Source organism: Chanodichthys erythropterus, chromosome 4 (genome assembly GCF_024489055.1).
Source record: "Chanodichthys erythropterus isolate Z2021 chromosome 4, ASM2448905v1, whole genome shotgun sequence".
Classification (NCBI taxonomy): domain Eukaryota; kingdom Metazoa; phylum Chordata; class Actinopteri; order Cypriniformes; family Xenocyprididae; genus Chanodichthys; species Chanodichthys erythropterus.
In genome coordinates, this window is record NC_090224.1 from 5,081,341 (window position 1) to 5,103,878 (window position 22,538).

At 38.0% G+C, this 22,538-nt stretch overlaps 1 protein-coding gene across 5 annotated transcripts in view; it reads right to left on the reverse strand.

Annotated features, from left to right (window-relative positions):
* Positions 1-22,538, reverse strand: part of epha7 (eph receptor A7) — an 87,733-nt gene that overhangs the window by 54,436 nt on the left and 10,759 nt on the right. For all 5 annotated transcript variants that reach the window (XR_010894952.1, XM_067383764.1, XM_067383762.1 and 2 more), the window contains exons 4-5: positions 11,469-11,624; positions 1,153-1,488 (exon numbers count right to left, since the gene is read on the reverse strand). Coding sequence is in view for 4 of the 5 variants with exons in the window: in XM_067383764.1 (XP_067239865.1) it covers positions 1,153-1,488; positions 11,469-11,624 (492 nt within the window). In the remaining variant the exon portion in view is untranslated. The remainder of the gene's footprint in view (positions 1-1,152; positions 1,489-11,468; positions 11,625-22,538) is intronic.

Consider the following 22,538-nt stretch of genomic DNA (forward strand, 5'->3'; position numbering starts at 1 on the left):
AGAGAGGAAAAATAAGCTAGATTTTTTATTAAGATGATATGATTTTAAAGACGTACATTATCAAGATTAAAAAAATCTAGATAAACTAATCAACATTAAAGATAGAGAAAAACTAGATACAAAATATTAGATATAATTTTTTTTAAAATCAGCTTCAATAACAGACTAGTCAGTTATTGGATTACTAGTCAACTATTGTGACCATCCCTAGGTAACACATCCGATACAGTGGGATCTCTTTTCCAAACAACACTCAGATACTGAATGTGTTTTTGTGTGTGTGCACGTACAACAACACTGCAATCTATGTGCTAGTTGCTGAAGCATGGTGCTAAGCTATCACTGTCTACTAACCTCTTGTTAATGACCAGAACCAGTATGCATTTGAACGCAAATTGTATTTCATGGATGCTTGGGCATGAAAGAGAAATCTTGTTTTGCAGATCCATAAAAAATAGTTAATTAAAAAACATGCATTTCTTTAGCATGTGTAGTCTCAGAAACAGCTCTTAAATTATGGCCAGCTCCCGAGAGAGAGTGTGAGAGAGAGACAGAGGCACAGCCAAAGACAGGCATCCACTCGTCGAGCTAATAATGTTTGCGGCCATGACTTCAGCACCAATGTAAGCATTTGCCACCCATTTAATTTCAGGGGATAAAGTGAAAGCTCATATCATTTATCAGGAATTCAACAAAGACTCTTGTGGAAATGTCAACCATGGCGACTGTAAGTGATATTTAAAGGTGGCGGTTCTCCTGGCAGACAATAAAAACCAAAGGGGAAATGAGAGAGGTATTCTTGTGCCTGACTTCTATTATTTATCATCTGTTGCTGTTTACCGCTGTATCGCCACCACAAAACCACAAATTATGAATTGCAGGAAAACGGTTGACAAATAATTTGATAAATTATCCCAACGGTGGTAAGTACAGTAACGTGAATGTGCATGTTAGAAACAGGCTTGAGATGAGAGTCCACCGGAGCAACACAAAAAACACCGGAACTTGTAGCCTAAAATAAACATCAGAACGATGCCAAAAACCAAGCATGCTGCAAATATATATGAAGTATTTAAAATGCAGATTTGGTTGTATACTTCTAGTACCTGCTAGATCTGCAATCAAATAGCCACTGAAGACCAAACCTCTTACCTGCTTGGCTTGTTGCGATGCTGACGGCTGCAAACAGTCGCTGGGTACGGCTGAGGTCGGACACGCCATTCACGGCCTCAACCTCAAAGGTGTAGTTCGCGTGAGCCAACAGGTCGGTGATGGTGACATAGGTGTCCGTTAATCCACTCTGCTGTGGCGAGTAGCCAACGTTGCTCCCACAAGGAAAGCACTCTTCTGGCTCCCAGGTGCAGCGGCGGCATATAATCCGGTACGTCACGTCGTTACGGCCGCCCGTGTCAGCCGGCGGGGTCCACTCCAGGCTGACGGTGGTGTGGTTGATGTTGTAAAGCAGGTTCTGAGGAGCTGATGGTGGCCCTGTAGTAAGAGAAGATTCTTAGATTAACATAAGACTCTACATTTTTCTTTTCTCAAGAAAAAAAAACACCACAGAAACATGAGAAATCCGGGCCCTTGGCAAATCCTGACATGCAATTATACTGTAACCTAGATACATAGAGATGTTATGCTCAAGAACTCTGGGGAGTTGAACTTGAGTGCTGCCAAGGTCGATGTAGACCAGGGATGTGATGGCAAAACAATAAAATATAGTGAACAACGGGATATGGTTTTGAGGTAGAAAACCTTAAAAGATAAGACAGTCTTCCTCCTACTTGGTACTTGGTATCTTTGCAGTAGCATTTCATTACCGAGCCAGGCAGTTATGAATTTCCTGTGAAAAGAAAAGAGGCGATACAATTGGCAAAACCTTTTTTTTTTCTCTTGACTGCTAGGGTGACAAGAAGTCTAAGCCATGGAAGACAGGGAGTCTGAGTCACTTCCAGAATTTAAGAGTCAGATCATGAGCGAGTTATCGCCCCAACAATAGCAACAGTGAGATTCCGCTCAGCCTACAATAACCAGCTCACAGACGGATGACCACAGTGGAAAACAACCCATCATCCCCTAATCCCCGCCAGTGCCAAGGAATCTGGCGTGTCTCATAAAGCAATGATTTATATTTTGCTACTTTTATCCAACCACCAAGCCCTTACTTTTATCACCCTAATGTTTTTATAACGGCACCACTGCCTGTTCAATATCTCTTTTATTAGAACTTGTCTTTGTGGTGGTCTTGCATCATGGGTTTGTCGTTTTGAAAAGGTTAGATTTTTGTACCTCAAAATGAAACAGTGACTCGTATGTGTCCACTGGTGTGAAGCTAAATGGGCGTTTTCAATCCGTTCTCTTGTGGAGCTGTACGATAGGCTCGTGGAAGGGATTGTGGGATTGGGATTGCAGCTCACCTTATTGAAAACGCATTTTTTAGGAGTTTCCCTTTCGGTCGCTAAATTTATGGGAGGAGAGTATTTAAATGAATCACGCAAGGTGATTTACTAAGATTACTGACAGCTTGCACCAGCACAAACCCTCTTTTGGCATTAAAAAACTACTGTCAGGATTTACTTAAGACACACAGTTAGAAATTAGCGCTGAAAAAGTGTGGACACAGTTATTTTTGCGGCTCACCCTATTGAATACGCATTTGTAGGAGTTTCCCTTTCGGTCGCTAAATGTATGGGAGGAGAGTATTTAAAATGAATCACGCAAGGTGATTTACTAAGATTTGCACTCGTCAGTTCACTGGTTTTTGCAGCATTATTTACCACCCAAAAAGCACTTCTTAAACCAGACACTAATTGGTAGATTGCGTTGGTCATTATGGAAATGATCCGGCTGCGTCTGCGTTGTTTAATGTCAGTAGATCACGCACAGAGCTTTCCACTCCCATCAGCACTTTTTTGGAATTGAGCAATTCCAAACCAGCCATTTAGTAAATCTGGCCCTAAATATCAGGATTTTTATTTTATCGCTATTGGACAATATTGTAGTGAGGTAGTGACATATTATGCATTCCTTGTACACTGTAGGCATAATGAAATAAAGTTCGCATTTTTACATGAGTGACGTCTTTTCGCTTTGTAGCTACAAAACACTGTCAGTGTGAACTCCCCCTTGAGTCGTGTGTCACCAGTGCCGCCCGTCTACGAATCTGGGGACATTTAGTAACAAAACACTTGTTGCATATGCATGAGGGGAAAGAGCAGGCATTAGAATTGTGCGAATGGTTAATATGACACTTAAATTTTGCTCCTCATTAAAGCTAATGGCACACACATCCATCCATATTCATCAAAGTAGGAGGGGAACGAGTGAACGGAGAGATGAAAGGGCCACCTGTGGAAGGTGAAGAGATGTGAGTCTGTCTCTCCATCTCTATCTTCTCAATATCTATCTCTCAAGCTTGAAGCACAACTTCACCTACTGATGTTAATGATGTCCCTCCTACTCTATTCCCCACGGGGAGATCCGCTCACACACACACACACACACACACACACACACACACACACACACACACACACACACACACACACACACACACACACACACACACACACACACACACTCACACTCACTCACTCACTCACTCACTCACTCACTCACTCACTCTCATCCTCCTGGGGCTTTATAGGATTTTATTTCTATGGTTACCTGTAAGAATAATAATAATACCTCTAATGGCTCCATTTGGCAGGGCCTCCTCATTCTGCTCTGAAGTGGCAGAGATCAAGGGATTGTTTATCTTTAAATGGACAGCTGAGACAAGAAGGGACTCAAGTCAAGCTGTCATTGAGCATATCTATTCAAACAACAAAGTAGCAATGAATCACTATTCAAGACTCATCATGGAGAGGACCTACTGATTTAATTCTCGGAAAATGTTAAATAAAAGCACATATCCAATAGCAATCCATGATGTTGTTCTAATTTTATGATTTGAGGCTTTGTACAAAACGGTCAATCACTTAACGGAAAGCATTTTTGTAAGAAGGTATGATACCTCTGAGGGAAGACGGTTTCAAGTGAGTTTTACAAATATCCAAGAAAATATTTAGAGAATGTAATAGACATTTCTCTACTGCAAATCCATATGGCGAATCCATAAATGTTAATGTAATGTGATTATAGAAATTATAAATGGGATCATAATTTGAATAAAAAGGAAATTTTTTCAAATTTCCTTTTTTTTTATTTTTTTTTTGAGTGCACTGAAAACAGCTAAAGCAAGACTTTCCTGTCAAGCATGCATCTGGCGTCTGGAGAGTCATGTTAATGCACTGTTGTGAGCGTCATCGTCTGCTGGTTAACAACAAAATGCCCTCTGAGTTTACGGCTCTCATTTGCTCTTTCACACACGAGTGCATATGTGTTTCTATATATGTAATCTGTCACCTCCTCTGCAGTCTGCTTTGAGACTGATTCTGCAGGGACGCTGGAAGAAGTCTGGGGGAAACTGGGACAAATATCTGCCACAGACAGCTTCATTCTCTACACCACAAACCAAACTATTCTTTTAATGGATATGGAGTTTGCTTAAAGCACACTCTTTCACACTCACTCTTTTTTGCTTTCCCTTTCAACCTTCTTTTAAAACAGGTTTTTTTTTTAACCCACACTTTATAGATTGTATAGCCTTAAACCGCCCACAGTCTGTTCATGGAATATCTGATGAAGATTGCACAGATTGCAAACTGCTAACATCCCTGCTATTTTCCTGTTTTCTGTACAGTTGTTCACAGCAAGGGCCGTGCCATTTGAATGATTTTTTCCACAACAGTCTATTGTTGTGGTATAATCTATTTCGGATAACCCCACCCTTAAATGTAAAAGCAAAAAAAATGTGATTGATCGCTTTATATGCCAGTTTTTCCCTGTCTACGTGGGCAGTTCTCGACCAGAATGACCTGCAATGTGAACCAAATTTTAAGCCTTTAGTCAAAAGTCTGGCTACGTGAGCTACGCATGACATGTTTTCTAACAGTGATTTTCAAGTGAAGGAGCTGAATATCCTTCCAAACCAAAGAGTGAGTTAACGCATGTGAAAAAAGATATTTAAATCAGCTTGAAATCAGTAAAAATGTGGTCACGATTCTTACCCTTGCTGTTTTCCTGTGAGAGAACGCTAATTAGGTCAACCTGCTGATCCTGTGTGTGTGTGTGAAGCCTGAAGTCTCTGGCCAAGTACTGGGGCTTAACTCAGGAATCCAGTTGTTATCTGCACTTTGAGCAGCTCTTGACTGTCTTAGTGCTTCCCCTCCTAGTTAAGGATAATTCATCCTAGAAATCCTGCCATTTACTCACCCTCAAATCATTCCAATTCTGTATGAGGTATTTTTTTTTATGTGAAACACAAAAGGGGAATTTTTGAAATATCCTATTCTCAATGTAATGAAAGTTAATGAAATTCATGTGATATTTTTGTAGTCTATATAAAATTTGTAGTTAATTTCGTAGTGAATAATGACTTTAATTTTGGTACACTTGTCACAAAAAAGATAAAAAAGCTAACATTAAAGTCAATTCTGACAATTCTTTCTAAACACTTTATAAATGTTACAAATGTATTGCTGAAACACATTACAAAGACTGTGAATTGTGTAATGCATAACTGTGAGCGTTAAACAGTTTTTCACCAAGTTTCTGCTCAGGATTTTTTTTCTCCCCTAACACTATATAAATGTCAATGACGCACCGAGCGTGGCGCCGCCTCTAACTCTACAGCGATTCACTCGCTCAATCACGAGTGTCATTACAGTTATACAGCCCTTTGCACATTTAGCTAGTAATGCCTTCGTCACGCAAATGTATATTATAAACATGGCTGTTATAATATACAATATGCTCGGTCTCCTTATTTAAATTTCCTAAAACGATGATATGAAGGATTCTAAAGTGATCGTTCTACACTGGATAATTTTACAAACTTTTATCAGACAGCTGGGATTCACAGATAATCCACTCTTTTTGGTGAATGTGACTAAACGGACCTCGGCCCCCCTCCCGCCTCTACCTTCCTACCGTCCTACCGATAACCGATGATATATGGGGCCGGACAGAGTCTCTCCCGTTCCCGGCCTTCATCCTCCCGTCTCGCGGCACCATCATTTGTCGAGTCGACAACAGTCAGCAGTACGTGCCCACCAAATGAGTGTAAGTTGCCGAGTTTGCTTATGGTATAAATAGTAGGTAGTCGTAAGGTAGTAGTAACTCTTCTAAAATTTGCAACCCTCTAAATGATTCTTTTTATATGCATCAGTATGTTTGACTCATTAGAAAAGTCAGTTGAGGCAGCAGCTCTCGCGAGTGGGCGTGTTTTCAGCACTGACAGCGGACACGCCTCCAGCGTTTGAGAGCAGAGAGCGCTGCCTGTTTTTTCGAAATTTTGATAACTTATTTCATTTACTTGCAGATTTTTTTAATCATTCAAATTTGGCTGGGTGGTTAATAACACATTTTTCTGCGGTGTGACAAACTCAGAACACATACTTTAAAATGACTTTACAGGGACTTTAACAAAAGTTAATATATGCAATGTTTTTGACAAGTCTCTCATGCTCACCAAGGATACATTTATTTGATAAACAGTAATACTATAAAACAGTAATATTATAAAATATTGTTTATAATTTTATTATAATTTAAAATAACATTTTAAATTTTAACATTTTATTTTCTATTTTAATATATTTTAAAAAGTAATTATTCCTGTGATGCAAAGCTGAATGTTCAGCAACATTACCCAAGTCTTCAGTGTGACATGATCCTTCAGAAATCATTCTTATAAGCTGGTTTGGTGCTCTAGAAACATTTCTTATTATCATCAATGCTGAATTTAATTTTTTAGCAGAAACAAACATTTTTTCAGGATTCTTTAATGTATAGAAAGTTAAAAAGAACAGCCTTTATTTGAAAAAAAAAAAAAATGTAACCATGTAAAAACTGTTCACTTTTGATTAATTTAATGCATCCTCACTGAATAAAAGTATTAATTTCTTTGCCATTGGAGTAAGAAAGTCATAGAGTTTTGGAATGACATTGAGGGTAAGTGAGTAAATGAGAATTTTCATTTTTGGGTGATTATACCTTTAAGACTCACCCCAATAATGAGGTTCCCAGAGGGTCGCTACTTGTGAACCGTGTTTAAACAGTCCAGCCACTAATCCTTAATCTACAAACACGGTACCTGAACTTTGGCCTCACTTGTACCAAGCGCCAAGGATAGATTGAGGGCCGGAGCCAGAGAGAGGTTGGCGAGTGAGGCTGGTTTTTCTACTGTACTCCTGTCCCTTAGCAACTGTGGGAAAAAAGTAAAGTCTCACCCTCAGGGACACGTCAACGAATGGAGGTGATGATTCCAGGGGGTTGAAGGGAGTTGAAAAGAGACTATGTAGGTTATGCACACTCACTTTCTCTCTTTCTATTTCTCTTACTTTCTTTCTCGCTTTTTCAATGTCTCCTGCTCTCCCTATTCCTCTTTTTCTCTCTGACACAAAGTCCCACCCTCCTCCCGCCCCTTCCAGACCTTCGCTAGTGCTGACACTATGCGCAGCTGTCGAATGATCGATGTCATCTCTGAAAGCTGTCAAGAACTCCCTTCTTTCGTTCTATCTAAAAAGAAAAAAATATGCAGCAGGCTTGCCTAAGTATTGCCTATTTATCTTGGCGCCTCACAAGCTGTGGTAAACTGGTTGAATTATGCCATGCCATTGGGATTAATAAATAAGTGAATATTTCTGTACAACTTTGTGCTATTTTTTTTTTCTTCTCTTCAATTCAATATTAATTCCTTTCACTCTGGAAATCTGAATTTCATTAAGGCCACTCTTAATCCGTGTTCTGAGGAGCTGAGTGCGTATTGACAGAGCTTAAGATCTGGTAGGTTTACACCTCGCTCATTTAAAAAGCTGTCCATCAGGGTGTTTATTCAGCGAATGTAAATTCACCCCCAATTACCATTCAGTTCCACGCAGCTTTAAATCGAAAGAAAGAAATCTTCATCCCAGACAATTCAGATGGTCACAATAACTTAATCCCAAGATAATTAAGACAAGTCTGGTGAGGAGAGTATTTTGAATGCACAACACTTCAAAAGAGGTGAGATTTATGTTTGTTAAAAAGTTTTTTGTTTTACCCCCTTGATTTGCATTTTTTCCCTCTTGTCACATCCTTATTATCCCACACTCCTGCCACATCCTCTGTGACTCACTGTGATATAGAACACTCCCCCGCCCCAATTATTTGGAAGAAGTCTCTTATGCTTACCAATTCTGCATTTGATAGAAAAAATACAGCCAGCAAGGTGGTTTATTATGATTTTACTTTTTTAACTTTAGTTAGCGTGTAATGTTGCTGTTTGCAAATTTATGACGCTCGAAGTTCAATTCAAAGATATTTTCTTTTAAAAAATTTGCTGTTTAAGGACTACAACGAGCTTCTTCTGGGGTTAGTGACATCACTAACTCTAACATTTACATAAACCCTGCCCCTGAGAATACACAACAATGGGGGCAAGGCCATGTTGGGCTGCTTTAGAGAAGAGGAAGAGTTTTTTTAGTAGAGTGTTGTTACCATGCCGTCATTTTACGCCGGACTGCTTCGCAAACGAGGGTCAATTCAATGCTGGATTTGCACAGAAGATTAACATGATGGCACATAGTCGATTACTTGAATCAACTCTACAGCAACGATATAAATTTACCCACTAACCATTCAGAAACGTCCAGATGCATTCTAAAAATTTTTACTTCTTCCTGAGTCTCTCCATCAGTGTCCGACTCCATTTTGAACAATGTAAGGATAAACACCATCATTTTGCCTGTGGGAGATTCTCCAGCTTTGTTGTTGTTGAGCAACCGAAGCACAAGCTGTTAAAGCTCCGCCCTGTTTTGAAAAGTGGGCCGGGAGCAGCAGCTTATTTAGAAATATTTGGTAATATTATAAAATGTTACTTTTGATCAATTTAATGTTTTGTTTCTGAATAAAAGTATTAATTTCTCTCTTTGTCTATTGTGTTTCCACATTGTACAACTTGAATGATTCACCATTTATTTGCCCTCTGGAAAGCCACAGAGAAAAACTACGTAGATGACTCTTAATCCCTATATTCTTTGTGCATTTTGCAGGAAAGTCAATGTTTTCATATAACAACAGCCAAACCACAGTCAGGGTAGAAAAAATATCTGATGTGTACTTGGAGAAAAAGAGAAAGAAGCCAGAGGAAATGAGAGTAACTGTGTAGTGAATTTCAGGCCTGTTTCTCCTTTGTTCTCTTATTGGGGGCATTGGGCAACAATTAGACTAAATCACTTTTTGTGTGATCATCTCTTTTATCAGGCAGTGGTGAGGCAAATATGGGGGAGTTACTGTAATGGAATAAAGAAGAAAGCAGGAATGAGGGTGGATACAGAGTGGAAAGTACTGTAGAGATAAAGCGTAGTGAATGATTAATGCTTGACATATGTGTCATCATAGGATAGGCTGCACATTTGGCCTGCTCCAAAACAGCACAGCTAGGGTCTAATAAGTTTCTCTCATCCACTCAAATTAATTTGTCATTCTCTGCCGTCTATTGCAGCATCGTGGCTGCACAATTAACCAAAATAAAATCACTGCCATATGGCCTTGTGCACATATTAAAAACCAAAATATATATATCACTATTATTGTTATTACAGAATTCAATGGTAATATAATTACTATAACTACTACAACTAATAACAATTATTACATCAAATTAATAGATTTATTCAATTCAGTAGTAATAATAATAATTAGACAATATTAAACTACAATAATATAAAATACAAATAAATAAATGATTGTAAAACTAACTCTCGCTTGGCAAAAGTGATGTCTATGGGCAGCAGAGCATGGACAATACATAAATTAAAGGGTTAGTTCACCCAAAAATGAAAATTCTGTCATTTATTACTTACCCTCATGCCGTTCCACTCCCAGAAGACCTTTGTTAATCTTTGGAACACAAATTAAGATATTTTAGTTTAAATCCGGTGGCTCCGTGAGGCCTCCATAGGGAGCAATGACATTTCCTCTCTCAAGATCCATAAAGGTACTAAAAACATATTTAAATCAGTTCATGTGAGTACAGTGGTTCAATATTAATATTATAAAGCGCCGAGAATATTTTTGGTGCGCCAAATAAACCCCAAAATAACGACTTATTTAGTGATGGCTGATTTTTAAACACTGCTTCAGAAAGCATCGGAGTACAGTAAATCAGTGTATTGAATCATGATTCAGATCTTGGTCAAACTGCAAACGGCTGAAATCACGTGACTTTGGCGCTCCGAACAGCAGATTCGATACAAAAGATTCATAACGCTTCAAAGCTTTTATGTTTTTAGTACCTTTATGGATCTTGAGAGAGGAAATGTCATTGCTCCCTATGAAGGCCTCACGGAGCCATCGGATTTCAACTAAAATATCTTAATTTGTGTACTGAAGATTAACGAAGGTCTTACGGGTGTGGAACGGCATGAGGGTAATAGTAATAAATGACAAAATGTTCATTTTTGGGTGAACTAATCCTTTAAGTCTGCGTCAAAATCTCTTGTTAGTTTGTAATTTTTATTTCAGTGTGAATTTGTTTTTTTGTCTTTAGCCAAGCAGAATCATTATTATGTTAAAGTTTCATACTGCAGCCTAAATTACATTGTCAACATTTGTCAAAATAAATTGCACTTACATTTTTTTTTGACCAAACTGTACAGCCTTAATCCTTACTTTAATGCTCTCTTTCCATCTCTTTGTCTTCAGGAAGTTGAGCACATCCTGAGATTCTACCTGATTGAACCTGTCCTTGAGCATATTTCCAGGCAGATCGACTCGCCCTGAACTCCCTCCCCACCTCTTTTTACCCTTGTCTGGCCTCTGTAAATAAGTCATCAATGGCTATAGTTGAGCTATTCATAAAGAGAGATGGCCAAGGAAAGGAAAGGAAAGGATAGGACAGGTTGTTATTAGAAGGGAGGGTAGAAGAACATAAAAAAGAGACAGAGAGGAAAGAACTGCTGAGACCTGCTTCCGTTACTTCTGACTGTAATTACCAGAAATGTTATGCCTATTCAAACTGAATAAAAAAAAATAAAAAATAATAATAATAATAATAATAATAATAATTAACCAACACTTTAACACTGGGCTATCCTGTCTTATACTTAAATTAAGTTAGAACTACTAAGCAGTTAAAAGATTTTTTTTTTTTTTTTCTTAATTTGCTTCGAGCACCAAGTAAGCCAGAACCACCACAGCCTCACGTGCCTGACGCCCCAGGTAATTATAATCTCATCAGACAGGAATTAGACAATTGCTTGTCTGATCATGAGCTGCTAGTTAGTGGGAATGAGACATGCCAGTTTGTAGTCATAAAAACACATAGAGAATGGAGGGAATAAAAACGAAGAAGACCAGAGGTTCACAAACAGCTCACTCACTGGTGCAGGCAACAGAAGGGGGGTCGGAGAGGGCTCTGTAGTAGCCGTCCTCGCAGTCACATCTCCACGAGCCCTCTCTGTCATTGTAACTGTGTGCGGGACACCGGGAACACTGAAGATCCTGGGATGAAGACTTGTAGAATCCACGACCACAGGCTGGATGATAATGGAGAGAAAGAGAGAAAGCATTAGCATTTGTCCACATTTTGTATCATCTAGTGTTTGGATCAGACTGCCCATTTAGCACCATCATAGGAAAAAAGAGGGAAAATCACAAAAGATGCCTTATTTGATTTCTCAGTTGTTTCTCATAGACATAAATGAGATTAAATGGAGTACAAATGGAGGCTTTTCAGCTTCTCAAATTCCGTCCATGTTCATCTCATATGTATCTTCTCTAGGGTTTCAGGAGACATCTCAAAGTATCAAACTGTGCTCAAACTCGATTTTATTATGAATTCAAACATTTGTCATTAAATCCTCTCAAAATCAAATAAAAAATAAAAGCTAACTGAAAATATCAATAAATGCTTTATATTAATAAATACTTTTATAGTATATAAATAATACTAAAATAACATTGTTTATAGCAGGAATTTTGTCAACAATTGTCTCAGTAGATGTTTTAGAAACAGACAAAAGTCTATTCATAAAATAACTGAGAACTACGAAAAGATCAGCCTCTGAGCAATAACATTTTCTGCTGGGTCATTACAACACACATTCAGTCACTCACATGTCGCATCAACCAGAGGCCTAATATTCCTGATCACCCCAAAAGCACTAGCATGCCTGCCTTTGCACCACCTCTAGCAGTCAGAAATGTCCTAGAGGCAAGGTTACTGTGGAAAATAGGAAACTTAAATGGATTATTTCAGTATTTCACCTTTTATGAGGGGAAAAAAGGACATCCCACAGGCAGCCAGGGATCAGAGACAAAGCAGAAATTAGGGCCAGATCGCTTTAGGCTATGCACAAGAATCACCCTCACACGTTCCAATGACAACGAGTCATTTACTCCCACACTTTATTTCATATGCCCATATGGGCTGAATTTCCAATGAAGCACCATCATCATATATTACTATTTGCATTATAATTAGACAACATGAAAAAATGATTTTTTGCCCTTTGTATTCAATTTTCCCAGACTTTATAAATCATCACTAGTAAATTTTGTGTTAATTAACCTTGTGAAAAGAAAAGAATAAAAATTGCAGAGAACAAATCTGGGGTGATTCCACAGGCTGAGGTATTTTCCTGGTTCACATCAGTAAGCAAAGAGAAATAAGCTATTTTCGGTTTGGCCTTTTGGTCGGCACTGCTGAGAGACACTAATCCACACTTAGCAGCTGTTTGCTAAAAACCCCCTTCAGCCTAAAGAGGGAATTGGGCCCACATGATTTTTCTTAAACCCCAACCACGCCCGCATCCACAGGATAAATATTACTTTGTTCACAGCTATGCATTTTAATGATTATTACCAAGGACACAACACTACTGATTTTCAATTCCAAACCCGGTTTTTATATCTCAAGTAGTTGCATTATTGTTTCAGGGCCTTCGAAAATGGGGGGAAAATGCTGCAGCTTTCCGTGACAAGACTAAAATGGAGATCGCACAGGAGGTCGGCTGATTTCCTCATTTTAAACACCACCTTGTTGAGATGGGGGTGGTTGAGGGATACGGTATCCCCATTTCAGCTACATGAAAGCCCTGTCACTGTGTATTTAGCTCAGAACTATAGCATGGTGTGGCCGTGCAACATAAAGAACAAGGGCCTTCTGAGGCTGAAAAGAAGAGGAAAGGGATGTGATTTTATCTGGGATCTTTCTCAACTAGTGAGGACTTGTAATTGAAAGCAGCAAATCTACTTCTTGGTTGGTTGGTAAGGAGGTGGTGCTAACAAAGTGTTCCCTGAAATAGTCATGGTTAAAAGAAAAAAGGTATTCAGGTTTATTTATTTATTTTATTATTATTTTATCATTTAATTTTATCATTAAATTAGATTCATTATTATTTATATTCATTAAATTAGTTTTTTACTACTTTTTCCATTGTGTAAATTAGGTCATTACACACTCACACACGCACAAAGAAAAAAAAAAAAAAAAAAATCAACAACTAATCAGAAGCAAAACATCTGTTAAGGTTTCTTTCCATATATTTATGCATTATTGTCATGGAACAAGAGATTTCAAACTATTTAAAAGGAGAGGGAAGAAGAAGTAAAGGGGAAATGAACAGGTAAAGGAAGGGAAGGAAAACAAGTAAGGAAAAGGACAAAACTGAAAAGGGAAAGGGAAAAGGAACAGGAAATGGAAACAAGCAAAAGGGACAGGACAGGACAGGACAGGACAGGACAGGACAGGACAGGACAGGACAGGACAGGAAAGGAAAGGAAAGGAAAGGAAAGGAAAGGAAAGGAAAGGAAAGGAAAGGAAAGGAAAGGAAAAAGAAAAAGAAAAGAAAAAAGACCAAAAGAAAAGGACAGGTAAGATAAGGTAAGGTGAGAAAATGGAGGGAATGGGGGAAAAAGGAAGATAAAGAGTAGAAAAAAGGACAGGAAAAGTAAAGGTGAGGAATAACAACTGGAATAGGATAAGGAAACAAGCAATTCGAACAAGAAGTAACAGGAAAGGGAAAAGGATAAGAAAGATAAGGTAAGGAAAGAGAACAAGAAAAGAAAAGGAAAGGAAAAAGGAATGAATGAAAAGAAAGAAAAAAGAAACCATTTCCCTGGTAAGCTGGTGTGTCTGTTAGTTTTAGTTTTCAGCTCTGAGCCGATCTGTATGGGGAAAAGATCCCGCCTGAGCCCGAGAGCTCAAGACCTGGCCACGGGCACTTAACAGCTCTCTCGTGAACACACTAAGATTAGCGCCATCACAAATCACCAAAACAGGAGGACTCTCAACTGCCGACACGACTGCCTTTTTACGTCTCTGAAGCGGGGACGGTTTATTTTTACATCCGTGCGATCAGGATTTGTTTATCACGGCGTCTGAGAAGCCCAAGTATCCCTGAGTTGTTTACACAAGCAACCAACCAGCAAATTAGACCTCAAATCATATGTAGCACTGACATGGGGGCCGCCTGAGAACCTGTCTCCACTCCACCTTTCTGGTTTTACTATGAGTGACATGCACAAACACAGCCATTTCTGAAGCCCAAATTCCTGCCCTCCAAAACAAGATGTGCAAATACTGGCACTGAACTAGTCAAAAAACATGCTACCATTGTGTTAACGCAGTAACCCGCCACCGCAGAGATAAATGATAGCTTTGTTTTCCCCTTCCTGACAGCTTTATTTCTGTGAGAGAAAAAGATGAGGCTTGCCCAATTATGCCTCCTTCTGCCATGCTGCATAATGTCTGCTAGCATGTAATCATGACTGAATTAGCGCTACATGACCCTGTGTGCCAGCGGCTCTTGAGAGCATGGTAACCAATCTATGAAACTGACATTGAGACGATATCCTCCACTTAACTGCCCATTTCTGCTCTGAATTGAAAACATGTCCTGCCAACATAACCACTTGGCTGCTAAATTGCAAAACGGAAAGGAAAAACACTAGCTTAGGTGGGTTTAAAAAGTTAGCAGAAGGACTTGGAGAGCATGAGCTTTATTCGAGCTGCCACGAGCATGAAGGCGAGCTAATGGGATGTGCTTGTTGACATGGGCACACAGAGCAGGCAACAGCAACCTCATTTACTGCACAAAGAAATTAGTCAGCCCTTAGAAACACAGGTTGAGGTTAAACAGAACAACAGAGAAAGAGATTAAAACAGCCTGACATTCCTCCCAGAGTCTTTAGCAGGCGGCGGGTGCCAGCGTCAGTAATTTACCTTTCAGTGGTCAAGCCCTCTAGTACAGCTGAAGGGGAAAAAACAGGTCTCTCAGCGTTTCTTACACGGCACTGATAATGCAGGAAGGGTTTGCCACTAAAATATCTTAATCTCTAATATGTATTCTGCATAAGCCAAACGCACAAAAAACATCTACGTGTAGACGATCACGAGACAGCAGAATCTTTTGAAGGGTTTAGATAATGGTTAAGTTTAATTCCGTCAAAATCAGTTTAAACTGTGTCTTTGCTTTTGCAACAGTGAATCCCTTCTCATTTTTAAAGACTTATTAGAGAGATTTAATAACAACTCAGAGGTAAAATTCAAGACAATGTCCAGTTGAACTGCACAGACTGCTGACTTGTCTAAAATAAGCCTATTGACTACAAAATTCTCTAACCGTCCTCCCTCTAGGGAGGGTGAGGAAATGTCCTAATCACAGGCTTTCCTAAACCAAGTGCTGGTTTTTCTCTTGGTCTTGTGCTGTCAGTTGTTTTCTCTATTTTGGCTTTCTTTCGATGAATTTCCTATAAACCTCGGGGCTGCCCTTTTTAGAACTTGGTATATTATTTTCTGATCTCAGGCTAGGTTCAGCATGGAATAGTACTTTGCTACTTATGGAATGCTGCACACTTTGTACTCCCTTGAGAAGTGTGCTTAATTGTACTGAATGTGCAATTGTAGTGTACTTCAAATCTTAATAGTATTTAAAAAAACTGTACTTGCAGATAATATGTGAATAAAATAAAAAGCCACTTAAGTGTACTTAAAAAGAGTACACTTTAATGACTTTTCATTTTTTACAAGTTTTATATTAAAGTACATTTGTTTTCTCATGATTTAAAGCAATTAACTTGCAATTTATTTACATTCAGTTCGCACTTAAGTATATTTAAGTCCTTTAAAAGTAAATTACTTCTGTTATAAGTACTTTTTCCACAAAAGCTACTTAGGATTTTTTTAAATAGTAACCATTATTTCACTATAAATGTTTCAAGCTCTATTATGCCACTTTATTTTGACATGACCTCATATTATTGCATGTGAGTGACATCCTGGAAAAACAACATTATTAACATAACAAAATACCATTAAACGAAATTTAAAGGGTTAAACCCAAAAATGAAAATTATGTCAATTACTCACCTCACGTCATTCTACACCCATAAGAACTTTGTTCATCTTCTGAACACAAATTAAGATATTTTTCATAAAATATGATGGCTCAGTGAGGCCTGCATTGCCAGCAAGACAATTAACACTTTCAATGCCCAGAAAGCTAGACGTATTTAAAACAGTTCATGTGACTACAGTGGTTCAACTTTAATGTTATGAAGCGACGAGAATTCTTTTTGTGCGCCAAAATAACAAAACAAAATAAAGACTTTATTCAACCATATCTAGTGATGGGCAATTTCAAAACACTGCTCCATGAAGCTTCGAAGCTTTACGAATCTTTTGTTTTGAATCAGTTGTTCGGAGCGCGTATCAAACTGCCATCGGATTTCACGAAAAATATCTTAATTTGTGTTACTAAGATGAACCAAGGTCTTACGGGTGTGGAATGACATGAGGGTGAGTAATTAATAACAGAATTTTCATTTTTGGGTGAACTAACCCTTTAATTTTGAGTAAAAAAAAAAAAAAAATCTAAACATTTGACATCCAAATCAAATCAAATGAGTTAAATAAATACTAAATCCGTTACACTGGTAATGGAAGGTCAAGTCAAGCACATTGCAATGTGGGATACAGTATCTCACGCAGTGTGCACTGTTGTATACTGCGCAGTTTGGCATATGTAGTAGATCATCTGTATATTTCATACATACAGAACAGTTTCATACTGTGCACACATACATTTTTTATATTTATATCAATGATATATCATTCCATTTACTTTTAAATTAATTAGTTTACTTTTTACAGTGTGAGGCAGAGGAAAGTATATATAAACAAGAGTAGCATTAGATGTTTACTCTTGAATTGCATGTAGTAAACTTTCTGGCTATGAAAAGAAGTAGATATCAATAGATACCATTATTTCCACCCCTGATGAAAGCAGTCTGGGAGAACCTAAAACCTTTCAAACTCACAGGAAGCCTGTTACCATGCTGTCAGCCCTTGTGTGGCAAGCATTTTAATCTTTCCTCCTAAGAAGGCGAGAAATCTACCCAACTCCAGGAAACAGGCCGAGGGTACAAAGGAAAGGGGAAGAATCAAAAGGCAGCAAGAAAGCAACACACCAGGATGGGGTCCAGTTTTGGCCCTGTACCCTTTGCATTTCTCAACTGTTGGACTGAGACGGGGAGCCGTAATGGTTACAGAAAAAAGAAAGAAAGTTGGATTAGAGGGTTGTGAAAATGTCAGATTAAAATGTTAAAAGACAGATCTTGTTCCGAGCTATTCGCACAGTGCCCCACGCATTACTCGGAGCGAACAGGTTGGATTAGGGGTGTGTTCCTTATGCAGACAAGAATCTCATTCATGGCAGCTACCTGTGTGGAGGAGAGATAAGTAGCTTTCCATCAGAAACAAAGAGAAGATTAGCATTTTCTTACACTGTGCTGAAGGACACACCAGGATGCCCTCTGAAGCCCTCAGAGAGGAACAAGAAAGACTTGTGAAGAAAGAACAGATCAAAGCCTATCAGAGCTCTCTCCTAAATATAGTTAAAATGTTAACATCATGAATTGTGCCAAAAAACAGCTGTTCATGCGAAAAAGTCACTTCAGTGCCAGTTATACTAATTTTAAAAACAGGTTACATGTTTTCTAAAAACATAGGTCTATGAAAAATCAAATTGTGAAAGGTATTTAAAAAGGTAAAAACAAATACTGAGGAAAAGCTGTGGTGCAAACCTTCACGAAAACAGCTGTTAAATTCATCTGCATGCTGCCAAGCTACATAGATTTTACCTACGTAAATACAGCAAATATGTAATGGCATCTTAGTAGAGCAACATAATAGTACAGCAATTCTTCTCTTTTACATGTACATTTTAAACAGAAGAGGATATGAACATTGTATCTCTGCAATTACTGCTGAATGCATTATGCTTTGACAGTCACATTTGTGTTGGCTGGAGGTGGTCATCGTCAGTGCCAAGAAGAGATCTTTCAACTTGCTCCTCATTTCTCATATGAGGCAGACTGCAAATAATTGCGATTAAACATGAAATACTGTCTGGATGGACATGAAATTGTGTCAAAATACTGAAAGAGAGGATCTGTAAAATGTTATTGCTGTTAAACAGACCAAGACAAAAAAATATCCATTACAGTTAAATACAACAGCTCAACTCATCCCCACAGCATCTGCCCAGATGGCTTTCCTGGCATATGATATGCTCTGTGATAGCGGAAAAGATGGAAACATGAAATGTCACTATTACAGTGAAAAGGAACACTTTTAGAACAAAGCAGCTTTTTTGGAAAAAAGGATTTGGGCTTTCACCAGAATTTTAAAGGCCTTTGAAATGCTTCCTTCCAAGTGTAAATGCTGGTCTTGTTTGCGGCTGATTGCAAAACAGAAAATATAAGCATGTCCCGAGGCACCTCCACTTCCTCTTCCACGTCATTCGCCCTGATTAACTGCATTGATTTGCAAATGAAAAGAAGATTTTAACATTAAAGAAATGAAACCACAAATTTTTAGCTACATTTACATGCACCCAAATCGGACTGATGGCTCTACAGTTCTAAAAATGTGAATTGGAAAATGTGAAAAGGACCTTTCAGAATGAAATTGTATTGAATTAATTTAGATTAATGTAAATGAATTAGAGCTGTCCCTGACAAAAGATTTTTGTAGTCGATTAATAGTTGTTCATTTAAGCCATTAGTCAACTAATCACACATTTATATTAATTGAATTACTTAAATATACTGGGTGGTGGAATATATGCCTCGCGCTCAAGCGCAAGCATAAAGCTTGCCACAAAGCACTGGCAAAAGTAATGATTATGAATGCGTCGGAAAAAATAGCAAGTTTATATAAGTTTATTATTATAAAATAACATTTTAATTGTTTATTAATAAACTAGTGTTTTCTGAGTCATTGCCAGCTGCAAAGATGAAGTTGACGATGCTGACTCATCATCTCTGCAGTAACGCGCCTATAGAGAGGTTACATAACCAGAGAGTATTTGATTGCAGAAAGTGCATTCTGTTTGTTTTCTTTATTTTACAAAAGCAGAAAGTTTTGTTATTGTGAGTGTACACAAATAAAAGTAGACCCTTTACAGTTCGTAATGATGTATTATTCTTATCGGTATGACCAAAAATGATGAGTATTTTTAAGTCCCAGTATATATATATATATATATATATATATATATATATATATATATATATATATATATATATATATATATATATATATATTTATTTATTTATATATTTATTTATATGTGTATATATATTATATATATATATATATATATAAAAAATGCCAGTGTTCGCTCCAGCGCTTCCATGTCATGCAGTAAAGCACGATATAGTTTGGCTGCCTTCCACACTCCGCAAGAACACTTAGATATATAATAGTGCACATTTATCTAGGTTACCGTAAGAGTGAGCAGCCATGTAAAGTTACTACTATTTACATGTTTCAATTGATAAGCCATATTTGAGGGCAATGGATGATAGCCAAACGTTTGGATTTCTAGTCCGACATGCTGTAATTACCACAAGGACTCACTGCTAACGATCTGTCCCTCACGGACTGTGTGACTCCGCCACTTCCTGTGGAGTTTTTTTTTTTGTTTTGTTTTGTTTTACTGCAACTAACCGACTAATAAAATCTTGGTCGACTAAGCCTATCCATGTGTAGCATTACTCTGCTTCCAGCAATTAAATTGAGATCTCTAGTTAGCCCCTCCCATTTAAACCCATCTTTTTTCTTTCAACACAAACTTTGTGTGTATGTGTGTTTATGAAGTGCATGAAGCACACCTATTACTGTAGTAAACAACCCCAAAATCTGGTCTTTTCTTAATAGATAAAAGTGAAAGATCTCCTTAAGAACACTATGACCACAGCTAATCGGATCTAAATCAAACCTCCACCATCAGCAAGTTATCCCTCACACACACACTGAGAAACACCGTCTGGATGACTTTGCAGCTTTGACAGAGGTGACTAAGTGAACACACAATGGCAAACCAGCAAAGGTCCCTCATTATGAAGCCAAACACAGACGTGACCTGTCCAAACGTGCATGGACGCACACCCATTTGAACAAATGCACACCCAAAGCCACCCACACACACTCTAATACCCGTCTCTATCCATGCCTAGAGACTAAATGATACAGCACTCAATCAAATCCCAGCATCGCCACTGGTGATCCATGAAAAACTAACATGTGGCACACATTTCTATCTTCCAATAATCATCTCCTCAGACAAATGATCGTTTCATATAGTCTTGATTACTGTGCCGCTCATAGCTGTCCCCACAAAAGTAGAGAACGGCATTACTTTCTAATTTTATTGATTCTTCTTTGGCATAATGTGTTCACTTCGAGTTACATTCAGTAATAACTTGGCTAAGAGACAGCACTCTGTGTGTGTGACATTTCTTCTCCTTAATCTCATTTTATGAGCAGAGAGACTTTAGTCTGCTTCTCATTAACAAACAGCATCTCGGCCCCAGCAGAGCACTGCAAATGTGAAACGATTTTGAATGTGAATTTGGAAAGCTTCAAAAAGCATACTATTTGTTTAAACGTTGTATCTCAGAGGATTCGATTGTAAAAGTACACTGTGACTTCCGAAAAACAAAATTAGTAATGCCTTGCACATAAAAACGGCCTATTATGCAAACAAGTTTTGTTCATTTCTAAATTTCTCATTAATTTGATCTTTTCCCTAGTGAAAAATAAATATAGCAAAATGTATTTGAAATATGATATGCTACGTATGCTACAAATACATTTACATATTTATGTATTTAGTATAAATACCCTGCAATTGTGCTTTTTTATACTAAATTGATGTACTTAAAGTCTGCTAAATTGGAATACTTTTGTACTTAATACACTTTAGTTATCCAGAAGTAGTGCTGAGGTCCAAATAAAGATATACTTAATTATATTTGATTGTGCTAATATGGAACTATTGCAAGTATACTTTAGGTACACTTTCAATATCTTGCATTTAAAGACTGATATTATACAGTGATCATATATGCTTACTAATAATGAGATCAAAACACATTTAGGCTTAATATTAAGAAATGTGCATTGCGCAATAAAGAAATACTCCAAATAAAGTTGAATTACTGTATATCAGTATGTCTCAAGCAATATGTGAGTAAATATGTTAATGGTTTGTACTGTACTTTCTATGAAATAAATATATTTTAAATATATTTTGGAATAGGTTTTTTTCAGTAGGGTGTACATGATGGGTTCTGTTGATCAAATTACAATCATATCCTATATTTCAATAAATAGAAAACAAATAATAATTTCTTTACACCAGAAAGGTGAAGGCTACAAGAAGATCAGCAAAGCTTTACTTATCAGTCAGAAGTGGTACAAAAAAAAAAAAAAAAAAAAAAAGATGGAACTGCAACCATCTCACAGAGTCTAGGTCATCCACAGAAGTTAACACCTTGACAGGAGCGTCTTCTGATGAGATGGGTTGAAGAAAATCGGCATGCAAGTTCACTGCAGTTATCTAAAGAAGTAGAAACCCAAACTTGGGTGACTATTTCCCGTGACACAATACGGCGTACACTGCAGAGGAATGACATGCATGGGTGCCGTCCACAAAAGAAGACTTTCTTAAAGCCCACCTAGAGTTTGCCAGGGCCCATGCAGACAAAGATGAAGACTACTGGGACTCTATACTCTGGAGTGATGAGACCAAGATAAATGTTTTCTGAAACTGATGGCTTCAAAACTGTATGGTGTTGCAAAGGTGATAAATACAACAAAAATTGCATGGTGCCTTCATTGAAACATTGTGGTGGCAGTGTCCTTACGTAGGGCTGCATGAGTGCTTCTGGTGTCGGGGAGCTGCATTTCATTGACGGCATCATGAATTCACTGATGTACTGCTCTTTACTGAAAGAGAAAATGCTACCATCACTCCGTGCTTGGTCGTTGTGCACTTTTGACAAAGATCCTAAACACTCATCTAAGGCCACTGTTGGTTTTCTCAAGGAAAACGGGGGGGAAGTGATTCAGTGGCTCCTGATCTGAACCCAATCTAACA